This window comes from Rattus norvegicus, chromosome 2 (assembly GCF_036323735.1).
Source record: "Rattus norvegicus strain BN/NHsdMcwi chromosome 2, GRCr8, whole genome shotgun sequence".
NCBI lineage: Eukaryota > Metazoa > Chordata > Mammalia > Rodentia > Muridae > Rattus > Rattus norvegicus.
Window position 1 is genome coordinate 62,949,871 of NC_086020.1, and position 22,576 is coordinate 62,972,446.

Consider the following 22,576-nt stretch of genomic DNA (forward strand, 5'->3'; position numbering starts at 1 on the left):
GCTGAAATGGCAGATGTGCACTACCACCCCTAGTACTTTCCGTGTCACTTAAGAGACCTTCGTGAAGGAGTAGTACTTAGTTGGGAATTTTTTTTTTTTTTTAAAGGCTGTTGGTCAGACTAAGGCAGGGCAAGGTGCCTGACACTTGAAAAATTAACTGCAAATGTTTAATAGCTTTTCACAGAAGATGGAACTTTGAGTGAGTTGCATCCTGTCTTATTCTTCGACCACAATGCTCCAGAGGGAGAATTTAATTTGGTTTTGCTCATGTGAGGCAAGTGCCCCAAAGGTGGAATTCAAATGTGTTTTATTTGCAATCTTGGCTTAATTTGAGAGGTTTGTCGATAACTTGGGAGAGTAGGTAAGTCGTAAGGGTTTTTTCTTTTTACTATATCTTACCAGTTACAAACCAAGCAACAAACAAAAGTTTGAAGTTGACACAACATTTTGCGGTTACTTCAGTCTATTACTTAGTTCCTGTCCTCTCTGTCTCTTTTCATTTGTCCAAAGTCTGAACGTCGTTGGTGTGGATTTGAAGCGTCTGCGGAGGCATTCTGTTCAACGAGCTTTCGGAAGCTGAATTTCAAAGCTGCTGACAAATAAATAAAGCAAAGGGGTAGAACGACTGGCCGCAATAACTTAGCGATGGCAGAATCTTGGGGCAAACGGCGACATTCCCGCTATCCAATCGTAGGGCAGCCCGGAGAGAGAACGCTGTCTGCATTGGCTAAAGCAAATATCTCTAGAGCAACTATCTCTTTAGGTACTGCCCCGTGCCAATCAAAGGATGCCTAGGGGCGGGCTTTGCCTCAGACAGGGAACAAATCAAGCCAGGAGAGGCGTTCAGACACTCGGGCCAACAAGGGAGAGGGCGTGGCCTCTCATCCTGGAAAGAGCAAGCGGCAGTGGGCGTGTCCACGGTCCGTAGGCGGGGCGCGTGGCCTGGGCGGGGCGAACGGTGTAAGCGGCGGAGCCGGATGCGGGCGGTACTGCCGCTGCCGCGGCCCTAGGGATGGGCGGAGCCCCGGCCGCTGGTGCTGGTGGCCGCCGCCACTGCCGGAACCTGAGCCGGAGCCGCCGCCTCTGCCGCCGCGCGTCGTTGCTTCGCAAGGCGGCGGAATGCTGGGGAAAGGGGGAGTCGGCGGTGGCGGCGGCACCAAGGCGCCCAAGCCCTCCTTCGTGTCGTACGTGCGCCCTGAGGTGAGAGTGCGCCGGGCGAGCGCGGCGGCGGGTGGAACGGCCGGGACAGGGGCGCTTCCTGCCCGAGTGCCGGGCGGGGCGAAGCGGCAGGACGCTCTGGGGCCTCTGGGCTGGCCGCGGCCCGGACCCCTGCGGCAGGCCGGGCAGGTGCTAGGGCAGGGCCCTGTCGTTCACCACGGCCCCTATGGGCAGGAGCCGGAGTCCGGGAGGTCCTGCGGCCCCAGCGCCTTAGGTATCCGGGAAGGTAGCAGAAAGCTTGGGTGGTTGAAAGCCCCCCGCGGGGTTTCCCGGCAGCTCGCAGCTTGGTGTGTATGCTCTGCCCTGGACTTTCTTCGTGAGTCTTTAGAGCTCGCCTGCCGCGGGTGGTGCACTGCTTTCCGTCCGCGCTGCTGTACGGAATGTGGGTTGGCCTTGGCCTCTTTTGGTGTCTGCCCAGAGCATCCTCCTCACGCCTCTTCCCATTTCATCTCACCCCTTCCGATCTGCAATTTTAGTCAAGAAGTGCATTCTCTTGGGAAATACTTTCTGAGCTCCTACTATGTGCCAGGTACGATCCTGGAATTCTTGTGATAAGTATCAGTGAACAGAACAAAGATAGAGCTCCCTGGGAACTTATGTAAAAAGAGGAACAAACAGTCCAGGATATATATAAATTGTATAGTACTTAGAAGGTAATGGGACAAGACATCCTTTCATACTTGCAAAGGTGGTATTTCAGTCAATAGAAGACGTTAGGTCTAGGTAAGGGGTCCCTCGCAGCCCCAGAGAAGACTGCCAGTTGACAGTGTGTCTGGAACTCCGTTCGTGAGGCACAGAGAGGAGGTTGGAGAGAGAAATCAGAACTCCTAGACCATGTTGAAGACTTCTGGAACTGTCATTCTTTATCTTTTAGTAGAGTCCTTCTCATTTTCGATTTGTGAAAGTTGTGGGTTTTTCCCCCCCTTTTTCTGTTTTGCAATTTTGTTTGTTTCTCAAGTCTGGCTTCGAAGTCACAGAGCTCTGCGTGCCTCCGCCTCCCGAATGCTAGAACTAAAGGCAGTACTACCAGGCCCAACTTCTGCAAGCTGATGAGTAGTGTGCAGGTAGATGCTTTACCAAATTCACCATCTCCAGATGTCTGCCCACGGTTCACCTGTGAAGATGGAAAACAGGTGGGCCAGGGAGGCTGCTGGTGCCTACAGCCTTTTGCATATGTCTCTTGAAATCACGGCATCTAGCGGAGACTACTAAAATGGGTCCTATTTTCAGTCTTAATTCTCAAATAAAAAGCACTTCCTCTGTCAGAACTTGATACGGAGAGGCAGGGTCATCCTCCATTTTCACCAGGCTCTCCCTGTAGTCCATAGAGGTAATGGGGTCAGGTTCTCTTTATCTTTCTTTGATAGCACCCTAGTTGAATGCTAACTGACTTTAACCTTTAACCTTTAACCTTTCCTATTTAGTGAGAGTAAACTACAGGGGAAGAGTCTTCTGTAAGTATGCCAGAGTTCAAGAGTGCTCAACTCCTTCATCTGACTGTGCACTCTGTTCACAGGCCCTGCTGTTTCCTTTGAGAGGCAGTGGGGAAGGCGGTGGCTCAGCTCGCTGTGCTCACCCACGGGTTTTGGGTCTTTTTAGAGGGCAGTTTTGTGTTTTTGCATTTAAAACAGTGCTGTGAGGATGCTGGGCGTCTTTGTTGTAGTTTGTACTGGATAAGATTCTCTACTCAACTGTGCATGGCTTATTAAAAGATAATGGTCGGGGTTGGGGATTTAGCTCAGTGGTAGAGCGCTTGCCTAGCAAGCGCAAGGCCCAGGGTTCGGTCCCCAGCTCCGAAAAAAAAGAACCAAAAAAAAAAAAAAAAAGATAATGGTAGGAGGAGGTGAGAAAACAACTTATTTTTAAGTAGATACCTTTGCTAGCCATCACATTACCGGAAATAGATGAGCATCGTTGATAGTGTTGTTTATGTTTGTTCCAGAGCCCTGAGTCTGATACCCTCCTGGTTCACCTTGGGGGGGCCTCAAAGCACTTTTATGAGGACTAGCACCACTATTTTTACTCTTCTTTGACTTTACTCTCTGCTTGTCTTGTGTGTCCGGTGGTGGTGGTGGTGGTGGTGCCGTGTGTGCGTTAATTTTGGTGTTTGGCTATCCCACTTCGAACCATACCACTCTGAAGGGGCCCACTGTCATCTGATATCACTTTTCCCTGTGTGCAGTTCTGGAGAGAAAACACAGGGCCTCCACCATGATAAACAAGTACTGAACACTGAGCCACATCCCAGCCCATCTTTCTTTGTACCACTTTTCCAAGCTGGTATTTGCAGTTTCTGAGGTGTTTTCTTGTTGGCGGATGACTTAAGTTGCCAGAACCTTTACACCTTGTAGTGTAATTATGCCTGCTCCTGGTGATAAGCCTGCCTGCCGATCAGATCTTGGAACTTGCAGAGGCAGAAGCCTTCAGGAAGCCAGAACAGGATCTATCAAGAGTCAGCACTCTCCGTCCTAAAGCATTGGCTAAAGCATTTGAAGATGGAGTTGTTAAAAGTGATCATATCCCCCCACCCCCCGTGATACAAAAGGCCTGCAAATGATAGCTTAAAATGAAGGGTAACGGTTAACTCTGGCTTTTGTATCTATGCCAGAGTAACGAGTTGTTTTGTCATTGTTTAATCATCTAAGTCAGTGAGGATGGCAGGTAAGATCCTGAACCACGGCTTCGGTCATGTTTTATAATCTGTTCTTAGGGAAGCTGATGGTTCTGGAAGCTGAGGTCTGCAGGAGGCTGGACCCAGGGGTCACCTTGCTACTTGATAGTGGATGCCTAGAAACATCTCAACTCCCCTATCCTAGCTCAGGCCCAGGTTGCAAGGAATGTCTAGCAGTGTGCAGCAGAGATGTTGAGCTCTGTTCCAGGGAGGCATCTGGCGATAGCTTGAGCACAAACTCACTTTTCATGGGAGAATAAGCCAGAAGTTTCACTGTAGAAAAATGAGATGAAGTTATACAAAAAATAAGTACAAGGTGGAAACTTGTGCTGGCTGCTGTTGGCCGGCAGAGGACCTAAGTTTGGTTCTCAGTACCAATGCACCTCACCACCACCTGTAACTCCAGTTCCAGAGTACCTGAGGCACTCTTCTGGCCTCCTCAGATACATTCTTGTGGCAAACACTCTCACACACTCTCTCTCTCTCTCTCTCTCTCTCACACACACACACACACACACACACACACACACACACACACACACACACACAAAATAGTACCAGCCACACATGTGAAAATCAGTGCTGAGGAGATGGCCCAGTGGGTAGAGGACCTTACTGCCAAGCCTGAGCACCTGAGTTCAACTGGTGGGCCCTAATGGTGTGGAGGGAGAGAACCATTTTCTCCAAGTTGTCCTTTGACTTCTGCAGGGTAGCATGTGAGCACCCACATACATACACATACTCTTTAAATAAAAATAAATAATTAATTAAATGTTAAGAGATTACAAACTTGCTAATTATAATGCATCCCATTAGATTATGTGCACAGTATGTGGGTATGGATTGGGGCTTACCAAAATGGAATTAACATTACGAATCTAATCTTAATTTCAGCTGTCTTTTAAACCACAAGTGCATATTGTCGGTGCTTCTCCATGCCAATTGTTAAGCCACAGTTAGACTTTGTGTTGCAGTGAAGACACGGTGATGGAAGGCTGGGCAGCACAAACAGCAGAGTAGCTGATGGGAGGATTTTGTATTGAGAAGCCAGTGCTGCATGGCAGTTCCGATTCTTCGACTTTACCTGCTCTTGGCCAAGCTGCCTTGACCGTATAAGTTTAGTTTACTTTTTGTATGTGAGTGTTTTCCCTGCATGTGTCCCTGGTGCCCAAGGAGGTCAGAAGAGATCATCTGATCCCCTGAAACTGGAGTTACAGATGATTGTGAGTCACCATTTGGGTGCTAGGAACTGAACTCAGAGTTTCTGCAAGAGCAGCGAGTATTCTTCACTGATGAGGCATCTGCCCGGTCCCTTTGGTCATTTTTAGTGCTTAGACAGATATGCTCAGTGACTGGGCTCGGAAGCTTGAACAGAAAGGACAAGTAAGCAGTGCTAGGAGGAAGGTCTGCTTTGATTGAGGCACATTCCCTTGTGATGGGATGCTAAATAGGAAGCTTCGAGATGCTTGTGTGTTCTTTAAAACTGACCTGGAAAGTAGCTCTCAAAGGGCTGCTATGGGGGTTGGGGATTTAGCTCAGTGGTAGAGCTCTTGAAGGCCCTGGGTTTGGTCCCCAGCTCCGAAAAAAAAAAAAAAAAAAAAAAAAAAAGGGCTGCTATATGTACACCCATTTTTGCATGGTATTCCAAATATGGTTAAAATGTACTTGCTCACGGAGTTTAGTCAGTATTTGGCTTGGATATACTAATAGTAGTACCAGAGACTTGTTTTGTGGATTTCTTTTAAGATTGGGAAGAAAATATAATTTGTCCTCCATTTTACAGATGTGTAAACTGAGTCTGCAGGGTTAAATGCCCTTGCACAGTGGCACAGGATTACTGAACAAAGAACTGTTTCCTATCTTTAGGCCAGTAGTGACAAGGCCTAGCCAGGCCCATAGGAACTCAGGAGAGATTTTATATAGTCTTGAGTGTATAAGAAAGCAGGCTGAGCAAGCCATTAGGAGTAAGCCAGGGAGCAGCACTCCTCCATAGAGTTCCCTCAGTGATGGGTTGTGACCTAGAAGGGTAAGCCAAACGAAGCCTTTCTTCCCTAATGCGCTCTGGTCATAATGTCTCATCAGAGCACTAAGAAACACCAAAATGGAGAAAATCAGGAAGAGCCGAGCCTTTTCTCTTTATCTCTTCTTCGTCTTATCTAATAAGACAAATGCATTCTTTCCTAGTCCTTACTTAGGCCCATTTCTTTGGTGAGCCATGAACCTGTGTATTTCAGAAGTGAACCAATGTATTACTAGCAGTTTGACCTTATCAAACAGTGTTTAAACTGGGTCAGTCTGACTGTGCCTCTTTCTTTTCCTTATTTTTGTGGATTCAGGGAACTTTCATTAGCAGAACAGGCTTGTTGACATGTGACCGTAGCACATACAGTGCTGTCTCATTGGTGTCTTTCCTTGACAGTCTCCTCCTTGGCTTTTGTTAGGTGCTGATCTGGGAGACTTAGTGAGCAGGTACAGGGACCTTCTGTTTATTGCAGTCTCTCGAGGCTTTGCTTTCTAATGCAGCGGATATTTACACAGCATCTGCTGGGTCTACCAAGCATCAATAAGACATCCAGTGAGCTATTGCAATCTACAAAATAGACACACAATTGAAAACACTTTGTCTGATACGTATTTTGAGAGTGTCTCTGTATGTAGCCCCAACCAGACAGGTTGGTCTGGAAATCAAGATCTTACTGCTTTAGCCTCCTGACTGTTATGATTTCAGATGTGCACCACCATGGCCAGCTTGATTTGTGTGTCTGCTGCATCCCTGACTTTGATGGATAAATACTAGGAAGAAGAAATTAGCTTATCCTAAAACACACATTCATACTTTGTTGTTGTTGTTTGGTTTGTTTATTATTATTTTTTCATTTATTACTATTTTTGTTTTTGAGACAAGGCTTTTTTCTTTAGCTTGGCTGTCCAGAAACTCACTCGGTAGACCAGGCTGACCTGAAATTCAAAGATCTACCTGCGTCTCCTTCCAATTGCTGGGAGTAAGGGCAGGCACCACCACCACCTGGCTTATATGCATTATTTTTTGTTTTTATTACATTTAAAATCTAGCATGTGTCCACACACATGCACTCATGGGCATACCTCAGCATGTGTACAAAGGATCACTTTGAGGAGTTGATTCTTTTCTTCCACAATTTAGGCCTCAGGCATTGAGCACAGGTTGTCAGGCTTGGCCGTTACTCAGCCATCCTGATGGTCCTGCCTTTTTTTTTTTTTTTTAAATCTATGTAACTCCATAGCCTTTCTACATTTTCAACTTTTCTCTTTTCTTTTTTGTTTTTCTAAGACAGGGTTTCTCTGTGCTGCCGTGGCTATCCTGGAACTCACTTTGTAGATCTGTCTGGTCTTGAACTCAGATATGTCTCCCAAATGCTGGGATTCCCCTCTGGTTTTTTTAGTGCATTCAGAATTTGCCCACTATGTATATGAAACATACTGCTTTTCTTCTGTCAATGGGCATATTAAGGCATAGAGTGAGGCTTCCCTTCCCTTAGCAAGTATTCATTTATTTATTATTGTTCATTCATTCATTCATTGCACTGGGGATTGAGCTCCAGGCCTACATGTGCTAGGCAAGCACTGTGGCATTGAGTCGTGGCCCCACTGTCCTCACCAGATTACCTCATTGAAGTTGGCAGTCACTGATAATTGTTGAATAGCCATGGAAAGACATTAAAGTTTCTTCCTAAAATAATCACTTTCTTAGCTGTGGCTTTAGTTTGATGATCCATCCAAGCTTCCGCTTTTTTCTCCTGCATGTGTTTCCTGTGGCATCTCCCTGGGTCAGATCCAACACCATACAACTTGCAGATGGCGCATCGGAAGGCTCTGCCAAGCAATATTTCCTGCATTCTGACCAAACAGCTGCCACATGCAGCCTTCCTCTCAGAGCCAGATCATCCTTCACCCTGCTGCCATCTCCGGTGTCACTCATGGCTGACACCAAGCTCAGTCAGTGGGAAGTATGCAAGGCCCAGGATTGGGTCCTCAGCAAAAAGGGTGAAGTCTGAAAGGCAGGACTACTGTCAGAGCTTAGGGTACAGGGTGCGACAGCTAAAGGGTAAAGCTGTTTTGTTTGTTCGTTCGTTTTTTGTTTTTTGCATTTCCTCAGCAGAGTGTTGGATGCTCTGGACTGTTTCTGCATGTCCCCTTGTGACAAGTAGGTTTCAGAAGGAATCTGTTTTTCAGATTTTTTTCCCTTAAAAAAACAAACAACAAAACCCACATATATCTTATTATGATAAAAATCAATGTAACAAAGTTACAGTTTGAAAGTTAGAAAATAAAATTACCTGTAGGTATGGTACCACAAATAAAGCAGTAATTCCACTTATGTTGTCTGTGTGTGTGTGTGTGTGTGTGTGTGTGTGTGTGTGTGTGTGTAAGAGAGAGAGAGGGAGGGGGAGGGGGAGTGAGAGAGAAAGAGAGGGAGAGAGCGACTGAGACTTGAAGCTGCTCCATGTTGGTAGGTGTGTATGAGCTGTTTGACCAGCAGGAACTGCCCTTGTCTCTATCAGTGGTCTGCAGCCTTTGACCAGAACCCACATTTAGAAAGGTGCTGAGGCTGCATTCTTCACTTTGCTGGGCTTATGCTTATGGTAGTGCTGGGGACTTCTGTACAGTTTAAGAAGCAGCCAAGGTGGGGTTGGGTTGGGTTCGGTCCCCAGCTCCGGGGAAAAAAAAAAAAAGCAGCCAAGGTAGATGTCAGTATAGGTAGAAATAGGGCTAATTTTGTTGTTGTTTTAAGATTTATTTTAGCCAGGTGAGCTTGGATGCAGAGGCATCCTGTGAGTTGGAAGCCAATCTGATCTGTATAGAGAATCCTAGGCACATACTGAGACCATGGCTCAAAACAAAATTTTTTTTATTATTTATTTTTACTTACTGAGATAAAGTGTCACTTTGTAGATCAGGCTGTCTTTGAATTCACAGATATCCGTCTCTACCTCCTAAGTGCTGAGAGAAAGGTTGCACACCACCATGCCCCTGCAAGATGTATTTTACTTTTTTTTTTTTTTGGTTCTGTTTTTTGGAGCTGGGGACCGAACCCAGGGCCTTGCGCTTCCTAGGCAAGCGCTCTACCACTGAGCTAAATCCCCAACCCCAAAAGAGCTTGTATTTTACTTTTAAAGATTTATTTTAAGTGTCTGTGTGTGTGCACATTTGAATATGAATGCAAATGCCCACAGAGGTCGGAGGTGTTATACCCCCTGGAGCTGGGAACACAGGCAGTTGTAAACCACCCATATGGGTGCTGGGAATTGAACTCAGGTCCTTAGGAAGAGTGGGCTTGTGCTCTTACCTCTAAGCCATCTCTCCAGTCCTGATATATTTTATTTTTAGTTAAGTTGTGCATGTCATTTTTGGCCAAGTTGACCTGGAACAAAGCGAGTGTCCCAGGCAGGCCGCAGACCCTTGATGATCCTCCTGTATTGGGCTCCCAGAAGTCTGTCTTTGAACTAGAATAACCTTTTAACCTCAAGTTTTCTGTTGCCTTGGGGAGGAAGACAGAATTGAGTTGGAAGGACACCAGAGCCCATTCCCACCCCTACCCCTGCACACCTTTCAGAACATAACTAAAGAAAGCAAAAGCTTGTCAGTGGCTAGCAGGGTAAGCTGGCTCCTTTAAGCCTGTCTTGTTTTCCAGCTGGAGAATTGGAATGATAGTAACACCCTTCTTAAACCATAGGTGTGACCACTCATGCCTGTTAACTCTCTCTGCTCTAGGGAAGGCTCTTAGTAGAGTACTTGGCACATACATAGTCTTCAATAATATATAGGTGGTGGTGGTGTTCCTCCCTCCTCCTCCCCCTCCCTCTTTTTCTCACCCCTCCCCCCACCACTGGGGTGTTCCATACAGTGCTTGGTCTGTTCTTAGAGGACAGAGCTCTCCGTTGCTAAGGTGTTAATATGTAGAGTGTTTTATTGTGTTAGTTGCCTTGGTGCCATGACAGGAAAGCTTGCTGTGGTAACTATTAGGGTACTTTTCACTGTCTCTGAAAGTTTCTTTTCTATTTTTTGTTCCTTTATACAGTAGAAAATGATTTGATTATATTTAAAATTCTGACTTAATGAGAACATAGTCGTCAGCTTTTTTCTTTATTACCATTTGGCCTTTGGCATTTTGCTAGTTTCAATGTGTGGTGTGGACAGACTTTTCCTCTTTACTCATTTCTGTCAGGCTTTTCTGTCAAAGGTCAAAATTTGTCCTTTATCACGTGTGTCCAGTGACTCACTTAAGGTACAAGTGAATCAAATGAAGTCATAATTAGCTTAAGCAAAAGAAAATGACTTCTGTTTATTTCAGAGGCATTTGAAGACCATGCTGTTTTGGTTTCATAGTTGAGTAGCACAGATGATATCAGTTTGCCTCCTGGGTCTATGCTGCATCATGCAGGTTGGTGGGGAGCCTGTCACAGGTGGTCTTTCCTCCTCTATTGTTTGCTTTGGGGGAAGGAGCCAAAACATCAGGGCTTAAGTACTCATTAGAACAAGGAAGCCCTGGCTTAGAGTGGTGGCCTAGCTTTCTGAAAGGTCAGGTGACCAGCCTCTATTTCAGTCCTGATCTGCTAGGTTTTAATATTTGACTTTTCTAGGAATTAAAAAAAGCAAAACAAAACAAAAATCACTGAAGAATGTGAAGAATGTGGTGTCGTGATTCAAGCCTACATGTTAAGTCCTTTAGTAGCCAAGACAAGGGGGTCTTGACTTTGAAGACAGCTCAGTCAGGTTATACAGTGAGTTCAAGGCCAGCCTTGGCAACATTGTAGGTTCCTATCTTAAAAAATAAAGCAATACAAACCGAAAAACCTGAGAATAGCCTGAGAGAAGTTCGTTTTTCAAATAAAAGTCTTACAGTGTTAATGCCTTTTCTCTAGAAATAGAGTACCGAAGATCATCTTCCTCCTATGTCCCTGTGCTTGGAGGAGAACGATTTATTCACTCTTGGCCTGTGAGCGCGTATTCCCTCTCTAAGCAAACTGCTACCTCGGCACTCTCCCTAGTGTCCACTCTGTGATGGGGGTCACTGTTAAAGAAGAGAATCTGGGGCTCTGGCTGGTTAAGCCATTTGCCAAGTACCTCAGCTTTGTCCCCAGGGCCTTTGTCTGGGCTGCATGTTTACACCTCATGCCCTTCCTTTGATACCATCTGTTGACCATTCTCCTTCACCTCTACCTATTTGCATGGTGCCTACTTGTCATCTTTGTCCTGCTTCCCTTGCCTCCCTGCCTCCCTGCCTCCCTGCCTCCTTGCTTAACTCCACCTCAGCTTTTGCTTAGCTTAGCTGCAAGGTCACCTGCCCAATGATCACTGTTTTCTACTGCTAAGTATATAGCATGACCCATGTCAAAGTGACAAAAGAACCCCCCCATGTCCCTGTGTGTTGTGCCTAAGAGCTCAGTATGTGGCAGACAGAAGGCAGGGCATTGTGGCGTGCATGACAGCACCTATGGAATAAACTGGTCACCATGGGAATTTGGGAATGAGAAAAAGGTGCCAATATATCATAGAAGAGTCTTCAGCCTGTGATTCTAGAGGGTTTTGGTCCTGCTCCAACCTCTTGATGGCAACTTTAGATGTGGACTTTGCCTTTCTGTCTCTTCTCCTCTCCTGTGAGGAGACAGAGGATTATTTTGAGAAGGAGAAGAAATACATGGTAAACATTCTGCTCCATACTGGCCTTGTGGCAGATGCCTACCAGCTTATAGGTGCTCTTATTATTATTATTATTTTTTTTTTTGGTTCTTTTTTTTCGGAGCTGGGGACCGAACCCTGGGCCTTGCGCTTCCTAGGTAAGCGCTCTACCACTGAGCTAAATCCCCAGCCCCTCTTATTATTAATAATAGCTAGAACTGGAAGATTCTTTATTTGTTCAATGTCATTGTGTACCTACCATTTGCTTAACACTAGGTTAAAATTAGGAATCCAAAGAAACTGTATGTAGGCGCTTAAACATTCTGTTGGAGAGTTAGCAAGTCTCCAGATGGCTCTAAAGCACAGAGGTGGGCACTGCCTAACCCAAGAGAGAGGCATACCCAGAATGCCCAGAGCAGAGGCGGCTCTGAGCACAGCTTATGTGGAGGCGGTGTGGGACTTGAGCAGATCAGTTGTAGTGTGGGATTTGGTGTGGGAAGGAGGGGCCAGGTAGACAGGTAGACTAGAGGGGCAGTTTGAAAGCCTACCCAGGTGTATTGGGAATGTGTCTGCCCCATCTTACCCAATCCTGTGTATTCTCTGCATGACAGTGAGAAGGGTATTGATAGTTCTGGAAGGATTCAGCCTGGCTCTTAGCAAGCCTACAGGCAAACACTGTTTGCCCCTCACACTAAGGCTGTTAACTCTCCCAGTTATTTAAGAACACAGAAGAGTTCTGGGGACGGTGGTGAAGAGGGAAGCACAGAAGGCAGCACCATGTGTCACTGCAGCTGCTCTTAGTCACATCCTTTAGCATAGATTCTGAAGCAGTGTTGGCCCAGTACTACCACCTGTCACCTTCTCCCAACACAACCATCATTACTTTCAACATATCGACGTCAGTGAGCCTGTTTTCTGACCTATGAATAGGGCTAACAATAACACCATGTAATCCATAAGAATGCTATTAGCCTTATATGAAGCAATTAATGGAAAGCCGTTAACACCATACGTGGTAGACAGAATGAGTTGTTTCTGGTTCTTATGGTTTTGGTGCTGATGGTGGTTTATGGCTTTGAACCTGAGCCTCACTTGTGCTAAGCAAGTGTGCTGCCACTGAGCTGCATGCCCAGGCCTGTGCTGTTAGCTGTCATTGCTCCGTATGACCTCAGAAGTAGCAGTACCTGCCCGTGCATTTGCCCTTCCTAGGCTGAGCATCAGGAGACTGTAGACAAGTGTGTGATTCTGTAGGTTTCCTGTTGGGATTCAGGCACTTGGTGCTGACCTTAGACATGGACCTATCACTTCTTTGAGATTTCTCACTGTAGAATTTGGACATCTTCTTTGAGGGCTAGTTTTGAAGATGAGAAAAAAATAACCCCAATTCACTCAGATATGGATTGACAGGAGCTTTCTGTCTAGTAGGAGAATGACACCCCCTGTGACTGCCTTCACTGTCTACTCAGGCTTCCTTGCCTGCCCTTTGCCTTCTCATGGGAGTTCATAGTTTATTTTTCTGCAGCAGTATCTCATGTCTAGGACATTGGGGAAGGCTTGGGGCTCAGGCAGGGTGAGAAGTCTCCTAATACCTGACTTCCCCCCCCCCCCCCAGTTTAGTTTGGTTTCCTTCTCTGAGGTCATCTTCTCAAGTTTCTGTCAGTATACTCTTTGCCTCATCATCCATAAGCAAAGTGGTCATGGCTTCCATAGTACTCCTTGTGGGAACCCCTGTGACAATGTCTTCATGTGTATAGATCACCTTCTCTGTCTAGAACACTTTCTTATGCTTCCTGTCTGCACTGCCTTGAGATCTCTGCATGACTCAGCAGGAGGGGCCCTGTCTAGTACAACTTCCATTTTTCCACCTCGGGGACCTCTTTGTGTGCCTTTCCGCTCTCTGAGAACGCCACTTGCTTATGGTTTCATTAAGAGAGCCTGAGCTTGGATTTGCAGGCCTAGTTTGTGTGTCTCATTTCCTGGTTTTAGAGAATTAAACTTTCTGATTTTAGAGGTTGTGGGTTTGCTTTTTCTTTTCTTTTCTTTCCTTTTTTCTTTTTTGAGACAGGATTTCTCTGTGCGGCCCTGGCTCTCCTGGAACTAGCTCTGCAGACCAGGTCATCCTTGAACTCCACGTGTGCACCACCACAGGATCCTTTTGAGAGTCAGATATGCAAAATAAAACAACAACAACAGCACAAGATTCAGATACATCCCAGGGACAGGGAAGGTCACAGATTGGAAAGGGAGACTTTTTTTTAAACCTCAGAATTTGGGGGACATTAAAATACAACTAAATGAGAAACTCAGAGAGGGAAGAGAAAGAGGTGAGGTACAGTTTATAAGGCTCCTGGTCTTCTCTGGCCGTCCCTCCTGGCAGAGCTTCCTTCTTCTTCTCACTTGTGCTCGGCAGCTCGGCTCCTGCTCATGCAGCTTGCTGCCCTCTGCCCTCGTATACTGTGTGGCTGATTTCCAACCGAGAGGTTGAAGCCCCGCGCGCGCACACACAAACACACACACACACACACACACACACACACACACACACACACACACACACGGCAGGGCTCGGCTAGTGTCACTGACTCAATGGGATAGGGCCTCTTCTTAGAAGGCAGCTGCAGGGAAGCGTCATCCGAGGGGCTTCTGGATGCCTCCTCAGAAGGGAGATGGAGGATTCTAGATAAAGCTCACGCCTGCCTCAGGCATCAAGCATGTAGACCCTTCGTGTTGACTCACAGAATATACGAGGAGCCAGCTAACTGATGAAGTTACATGTATGCTCTGAGGTTTACATTGGTATTCATGGCTTTTTCCTAGTTACTTGAGTTTCTTACTTTAGAGAATGTTTGCTTAGAGGCCAGCACGTGCCTGGTCTGGTGACCCTTGCGAAGAACTGTGAATGAGCAACGCTTTCACTTTAAGTAAGTGATGAACTGCTGGAAGAGCAAGGGTCTGGGGTGCACTCCCAGGACCAGTTATGTCTTCAAACCAAACCAAACCAAACCAAACCAAACCAAACCAATCAGCTGTAATCAGTTGGTGGAATGTTGCCTAGCATGAAGCCCTGGACTTAGTGGGGTGGGGTAGTATAACTCAAGCATTTTCAAGGAAGAAGCATCCTTATCTACATAGTGAGTTCAAGACCAGTGTGGGCTATGTGAGCCCTGTCTCAGACAAAAGAAAACAATTTTAAGCAAAAACATTAAGGGTCAAGAATGCTAGAGCTGGTGTCAGGGCTTCTGATATTAAACCCTAGGCTCCCCATCTGTTTGGCTGTGGGAACCTTGGGGACTTTAGCCTTTTGAAGTTCTATTGGCCTTATCTGTAAAGTGGGGATGAAAATTCCTCCCACTCACAGGTGTGGGCAACCTAAAGCACAAAGACTGTCCCATTATAACTGTAAATGCTGTCCAACATATTTATAGATGACAACATCTATGCAATGTCAAAAGGCTGGAACTATGTGAAAATAAATGACACAGGCAAGACATCTATGAGTGGACATTGTAAACAGCAACAAATTATGTTCAGATGTTTTAGACAACTGATGCTAAGTGTGGAAATGCTAGTCTCCAATTAGCTGCCTCATCTTCTAGCTGAGACTGATTTGTATGAGTGAACAGGAGAGTCCTCAAAGTATGTAGTTATATCTGTATGGTATGGTTTGTTACCTTGAACCAGACAGTGTCAGTTTCTTACTGCCTGTCGTTGTCTACCTGCCTGCCTTCAGATGCTCCTCTGTTGGCTTCTGACCAGAGTAGTTGGTGCCTGTAATGGCCCAAAGCAGTCTCCACAGTGGGGTAGAGCTGTGCTCATCAGCAAAGCCATTATCCTGTCCTGCCTTTGAGTCAGGAGGCTCAGGGAATGAATCTGCCAGCAAGGCTGTTTCTGAGGGAGCCGGGCTTCTACAAGTCCCAAGAATCTGGCTCCCTAGAATGGACTTACATGTGTGTCATCCAGGACAGAGTCTGTACCATTGGTGAGAAAACTGTTTAAAATCTGAACTTGAATGATCCTATTCTATCAGTGAAGCTTGAACATATTTCAGAAAGTCAGATAACAATTTGGTAATATTTGGCACTGGCCATTTTTAGTGCACAGCCTGTAAGCTTTCTATTATTGTACTAAATACCTGAAATCATTATCTGAACAGTAAAACAGTTAAGATTCATTTTGCCTCATGTGTTTGGAGGGTCTAGTTCATGGTTGGTTGGCCTTGTTTTTTTCCTGTGATGAGGTAACACATCATGCAGGAGTGTGTGTGGTGGGACAAAACTGCTGACCTCATTGCAAAAGGGACCAGGGGCCCATCATCTTCAGTGAGCGAACCCTTAAAGACTTCCACTATGCCACACTTCCTCAAGTTTCCATCACCTTCCAATAGCACCAGACCAGCATTGAGACCTTTAATGTAAGGGCCTTTGGTGGATGGACTAGAATCTAACTATAGCACTTGGGAGTTTTTAATAGAGCTGTTGTTGTATTCTTTCAATAACTATGCCTGGCACTGAAGAATATTACCCAGAAAGGGAATTACTTGTTATTGGATATTTTGACATATATGGCCTTTCAGTAGACTTTCATTGACAACTGACTATCTGTCAAGGGTAGGAGTCGAAGCTAAAAACCCAGAAAATACCATCTAAGGCCTCAGTTGGCATCATTTGTTGGTGAGACAGATGAGATAGGAGGTTACCACAATAATGTATGGGGAGTAATAGTAAAGTTATAGAAGCATATACAGAGAGTGGCTTGGGCATCCAGAAAAGGGCCTCTTAGGCTTGTGAGGAAGGCTGGAATCAGAGAAAGCTTCATAAAGGAGCTGGACTGTGTGGACAGTGGATTGGATAGAGTGTTGGATGGGACAGGACTGGCGACCTGTATGTTTTGTGTGGTCTCAGTAAGCACAGGACTTGGGGGTTGCATAAAGGCAATAAGACTGGGATGGTCATAGGAGCATGCCAGGTGACAGAGGATGATGGCCTAAATAAGAGAGTAATAGGGGAGAGTAGATCTGGACATGTCATGAAAGCAGAGTATGGGACCTGAGGTACAGCAGTAGTCAGAGCATGGCTCTCTGGTTCCTGGAGTGGCTTGCCAAGTTAGCCAGATCCCACACATGCCAGCTTCATAAGAGACAGGATGTATGAGGCAATATGTTGGCTTTGAAATGTGAGTTTGAAGGACTGATGGAGATTCCAGTATGAGTATCCATGGGCTACTGGGGTGTCTAGATCTGGAGCTATGACAAAGGATCTTGCATGAAGAACTGTTTGTGGAAGATCATCCAAACTGTTTGTGTGAGTGGGAGTCCAGAGAATATAGGACTTGTGAAGAGGCATTAAGGGACTCGAATAAGAGTATTGGCCATTCTACATATAACCAACCTCTGCTGTTTTCACATTTCAGTATAATGACATTTTTCTGAGGGTGGCAGTCTCTTTCATCCCTTTCTAAAGCCAGGTGTTGTGGTAGGGGACACACCTGAGGTCTCGGGAGGCAAGGGCAGGAGAATCAAACTTCAAGGTCATCCTCAGCTACACCTTCCAATGGAGGCCAGTCGGGCTCTGTAAAATGCTGGATGTGTTAGGTGCTTTTGCTATGTTGCCTTGTACCTGCTATTCCTCAGGTCATCTTTTATGCTGTGGCGGCAATGTACTCTAAAGAGGTGGAGATGTGTGCTGTGTTGTCTCTGATTACTGTGCCTGCACTGTAGCAGGTCAGGAGAGATGGCTGCTCAGTGCTGACAGGCAGTGGCCCCGGCAGTATCCTGGAGAGGAGGTTGGAAGGCAGAGGTAGGTTGGATTAAAGGTAAAGCACAGCTTCAGTTGTATAGCTGAAGCTAATGGCCCACTGCATTCCGACAGTCTCGTGTCTTCCTGTGAACAAGAGTAGTAAAGGTAATTTAGTCTTGAAAATTAAATGAAATGTGCAGGTGCAATTTTTTTGTGGCTTTTAGTAATTACTGCCTTGATTATCCAAGGAGCCAACCATTTTTGTCAGAATATCATAATAAAATCAATTCATCTTTTTCTTATTTTTTTTTTTAATTTTTTTTGGTGTGCTGTGATGGCTAGTTTTATGTCAACTTGATACAGGATAGAGTAATTTGAAAGATATGGATTCTCAACTGAGAAAATGCCTCCATAAGATCTGTAGACAAGCCTGTAGGGCATTTTCATTAGTGATCGATGTGGGAAGACCCAGTCCACTGTGGGTGGTGTCATCCCTGGGCTGGAGGTCCTGGGTTTTATAAGAAAGCAGGCTGAGCAAGGCATGAGAGCAAGCCAGTAAGCAGCACCCCTCAATGACCCCTGCATCAGCTCCTGCCGCCAGGTTCCTGCTCTGCTTGAGTTCCTGTCCTGACTTCCTCCAGTGATGGACTGTGATGCTGAAACTAAGCCAAACAAACCCTTTCCTCCACAAGTAGTTTTTGGTCGTGGTGTTTTATTAAAGTAGTAGTAGCACTAAGTAGGACAGGTCTGTAAAATGTTTGCATATAGGTAGTCACATGTGTGTGCTTATGAGTGAGTGTGTGTGTCTGTGTATGTGTAGGCCTGCGGTTAATGACAGTTGTCTTCAGTTGCTCTCCCATCTCATCATCTCATTCATTAAGATAGGAGGGCACACCAGTTCAGCCAGTCTTGCTAGCTAGTTGCTCTAGGGAACTCGTTTCCACCTTTCACAGCAGGAATTAAAATTGGGCCACCACACCCACCTGGAATTTTAGATGCATTCTGGGACTCAAACTCTGATCCTCACCCTTGCCTGGCAAGTGCTTTTATCACTGAGCCATCTCCCTTGCATTTGGAATTTAGGATACTTAGTTTTTGTTGAAATAAGTTGGCCATTTTATAGCTCTCAATTATCAGATGTACATCATGGGGCGCTGACTCCTTACTGGAGCCCTGTGATTTTGCCACTCCTCAGAAACAGATCTGAGAAGATAGACTGACAACTCTGGTGGTGCTGGGAATTTCTGTAGGCATGTCTCCTTTGTGCGTCAGACAGTTCTTGGGCTCTCATCTTGTCTGGCAGAGACATTATGAGAAAGGCTGTGCTCCTGGCTGAGCATGTGTGGTGGTCTTGAATGCTGGATAGTGGCAGCTCAGAACTGTTGATTTTCGCAGTGGGAGCAGGAGCAGATGCAGCCAGCTCCTTCAGATCTGTGGGAGAAGAGTTTCAGAAAGCGGCAGGCTCATGTTCCATGCCCTTCCCTGCTTTAAAATGAAAACAACAGAAAGAATGCCCATACACGGAGATCAACACTGAGGTTGGAAGCAAACGAGGCCCGGCTCTGACCCTGCCCCTCTGACGGGATGGGCCACTCTTCATTTGGGTCTTTCCCCCATCCTAATTGAGTCCATGCCACTGAAACTTAGCCCCGCTTTAAAAGAGAGACAGACACACTGTGACCCCAGTGACAGCACTGGTTTGCTAATCTTTTATTCCATAATAGCAAGCTTTGTCCCTTTTTGAATGGAGAGCGACAGGCGTGGGACAGAGCACTTGGGTCATTTATAACTTACACGTGTGCTGACATTTTGTCTCTCTTTGTAACCTGTAGAGCCATTTCTTCTGCTTGATTATTAACAGTCACACATTTTATTTCCTGCACATTGAACATGATAGTTAATGAGGTCAGTGAGGAATTGCTTATTTTCCATGAGGAATTTCATGTCACAATTTATAACTATAGGCTTACATTGCTGACTGTGGGTGTCAGAGTTGAAGAACAGTGTGATAGAAAGTATAGAGGCAGAAGAGCCCTGGCCTGCCTTGGAAACCAAGATGGAGTAAAAGTCCACTACCCAAAGAACAAGAGTACTAAAGAGACCGTTCATGGGCTGCTGTGTAAACTGTTTGTGAGACCCTGGAATGATGCCAGGTCTGTCCTCAGAGGCTGCATGCTGAAGTTCTTGTGAACCTGCTTCGTGAGTGACAATCTAGGGTGGCAGTGTTTAAGGGAGTGTTCTTTCCTTGGCATGCTGTGCCGTGGTTAGAACGTTTGGTGGTGCCAGCCATACAAATGGCCACATCTAGCTGTTGGGTTTTCCTTAGAGTTACTTATTTTATGTATATAAGTACACTGCTGCTCTCTTTAGACATTGGCATTGGGACCCATTACATGTGGTTGCTGGGAACTGAACTCAGAACCTCTGGAAGAGCAGTCAATGCTCGGAACTGCTGAGCCATCTCTTCTTTCTTAATCTCCCATTAAGCTTTTTTATCTTTTGTTGATTTCAGAATCTGCTTATTAGGAAACTAATAAAGTTATTTTTCAATTCTAAATGTTATTTGAGACAGAGTCATACTTGTAACCCATTGTGGCCTACAGTAGTTCTCTGTGTAGTCAAGACTGGCTTCAAATTCTTTTTGTTCCTCCTGCCTAGAGCTTTAGAAGGCTTGGATTTCAGTGAGTCACACCATGCTTGGCTTTTTAATTAAAATATGTATGTGCTTTAAAATACATATATTTATTTTCATTTTATGTGTATGAGTGTTTTAACTGCCTGTGTATATGTGTACTCAGTGCCCACAGAGCTGGAAAAAGAAGTTAGATCTCCTGGAACTGGAGTTAGATAGTGTGCTGCCATGCTGGACTGAACTTGGGTCCTTTCAAGTGTATCGAGGGCCATATCTCCAGCGCCCTTATTTCAGATTTTTGAGACAGGGTCTCACTTGGTAACCAGACTGCCCTTGTACAAGTAATCCTCCTGCCTCCCCCTCCTAAGTGCTGGAATTAGTTTACCTTGGCTGGAAATTAAAATATAAGAAGTTTGAACTCTACTTTCAATTATTAATTCATTCAACAAAATCTTTGAGTATTTACTGTGTATCAGACCACTATTAGATTTTGGGGACAAAAACTTGCCCCAGAGAGCTTATTGACTTGAGGGCGATGGATAATTACATGAGAGAGACAACGGGAGGCTAGAGGGACCTGGCAACAGGGAAGGTTTCCCTGAGGAAATGATTTTGTACTGAGCTACCCAAAAAATTTCTCAGTGACAAAGAGAAACAGGAAGCCATTCCAAGCGAGGAAGGAAATGCCTGTGGAGACAACTCCGGATGAGAGGGTGTGAGAGAGATGCATGGGCTAAGAGAAGACAGAGTGTTGTCCAGTATAGTGATGAGTACATGGTCGGAGGCAGACTAGTCACGTAGGTGTGGACCAGCTTGAACAGGGCTTCACAGTCTTTCTCCCATGCCTGAGCCAGAGCAGGCTGTGCTCTGAAAAGGTCTCCACTTGAGGGTGGAGAATGGATTAGAAAGAAAGCAAATACAAGCAGCCTAGTTGAAAAGGGGCTGCCGTGGTGTGGGTAAGAGGTGAGGCTGCCTCCAGTAGGATGGTGCTGGCAAACAGGAGCCAGGAGCAGTCTGTGGATATCCTTCACAGGTGATACTGATAGAATTGGCGTTAGAGTGTCTGTGGTTGGAGGAGGCGTAACTCTTAGGATGACCATTAGGCTGTGTGCAAATGGAAGCATTGTCTTGCCCAGACAGTACATACACAGCAGCATTACTTGTGAAGAGTAGGTGTGATAGTTAATTTGGCTCAGTTTAAGTGGATTAAGAGAAATACCTAGGAGATTGGTAAAGTAAACTTTGGGTGTGGTGATGAAAACTTTCTAGAGTCTGTTAGATCATGGGGCTCTGACCCAGTGAATGGATTAATCCCTAGATAGACTTATTATATGATGGCATTTGGGAGGTGATAGAAGACAGGAAGTCGGGACTAGTTAGGAAGTAGGTCACAGGGGATGTGTCGTTGAGGGTGGGCTTTGCTCTGATTCCTTGTAGTACACTGTTCTCTCTGTTGCTTGTCCATCATGGTGCAAACACTTGCTCTGCCATGCCTTTCCACCCTGATGGATTGGCACTAATCCATGAGCTAATGTAAAATAAGTCCTCCATTGAAGTTCTCAAGCATTTGACTAGTATAGCAGGTCTTTGTTTTTTTTTTTATCTTTGAGGATTTCTCCTTGCCCCCAACCCTCTTTTTTGGTGACAGGGTCTCATGTAGCTGTCCTTGAACTAACTGAAAGTAGCCAAGGCCTTGAGCCTCTGAACCTTCCAAGTGCTGAGATTACAGGCTTGTACCCCACACCCAGCTTCTGTGGGCACTCTCTGTTGTACTTGATCTGATTTCGGGTGACACTAAGAACTGCTTCACTAATCACCTGTCTTCCTTTTTCTGACATTTCTCTGTTTGATACAAGAGACATGGCATTCTACAGAGCACTGAGGAGGTGAGGTTAGATGCCTGAGCATGAATTCTGCTGCTCCATACACCAGTTGATGCCTTCGTCTGTCTAGGAGATACTCTAGTGTCTGATGATTACTTCAAAAGCTTTCTGTGAGGATTAAGTGAGCTAATAAATACAAAACCCTTTAAACAAGCCAGATACTTGTGGCTCAAGAAACATTCTTCATCATTCCCCTGTCTCAGTGAGGCTGGCCCTGTGCTCACTTTGAAAGAGGACCTAAGGAGACTTTGGCATTTGCAGATTGAACAACTCTTGAGTCCATAGTGTCTACTGAGTGGTGACGACATGTACTAAGGAAGAGATTGTATTTCTATATGTATCAGTAAAAGTCCCATTTGCATAGCTTGTGGTCATTTATCCAAGGGGTTTATGGAGACAACAGCTTATGCCTTGGCATAAAATGGCCTACTTGGAGGAAGATGCACGTGTAAAAATGTATTTCTTTGAGGTAGGCTCTCATTGAGCCCAGGTTGATGCCCATTTGTCCTTAAAACTTATATTGGTGGTCCTCTTTAAAACTCTCACTCTCTCAGTTTCCTCGTCTGTGAAATAGAGACAGTCCTGGGGCTGTGAGGAGAATGAGGAGAATGGGGTACTTACTAATAGGGAGTAAGTATCTGGTATGAACAAAAAGCTTTTTAGATGCTGCCAATTATTTAGTTAAAGCATGAAGGTAAGTCTATTGGACTGATTCGGGAGGACTTTGGTCACTGTGTGCAAAGTTCTACACATCTATTATTACTGCTCATGTCTTAAT

General features: G+C 45.5%; 1 protein-coding gene across 4 annotated transcripts in view; it reads left to right on the forward strand.

Annotated features, from left to right (window-relative positions):
* Positions 1-851: 851 nt before the first annotated feature.
* The window catches only part of Mtmr12 (myotubularin related protein 12), a 69,598-nt gene continuing 47,873 nt past the window's right edge, over positions 852-22,576 (forward strand). For 2 of the 4 annotated variants that reach the window (NM_001415035.1, NM_001012077.2), the window contains exon 1: positions 1,019-1,200. In NM_001415035.1, coding sequence (NP_001401964.1) covers positions 1,120-1,200 — 81 coding nt within the window. In that variant the 5' untranslated portion in view covers positions 1,019-1,119. Of the gene's footprint in view, positions 921-947; positions 1,201-22,576 lie in introns of those variants that run through there. The other 2 variants (XM_039102201.2, XM_017590832.3) reach the window with 2 other exon arrangements.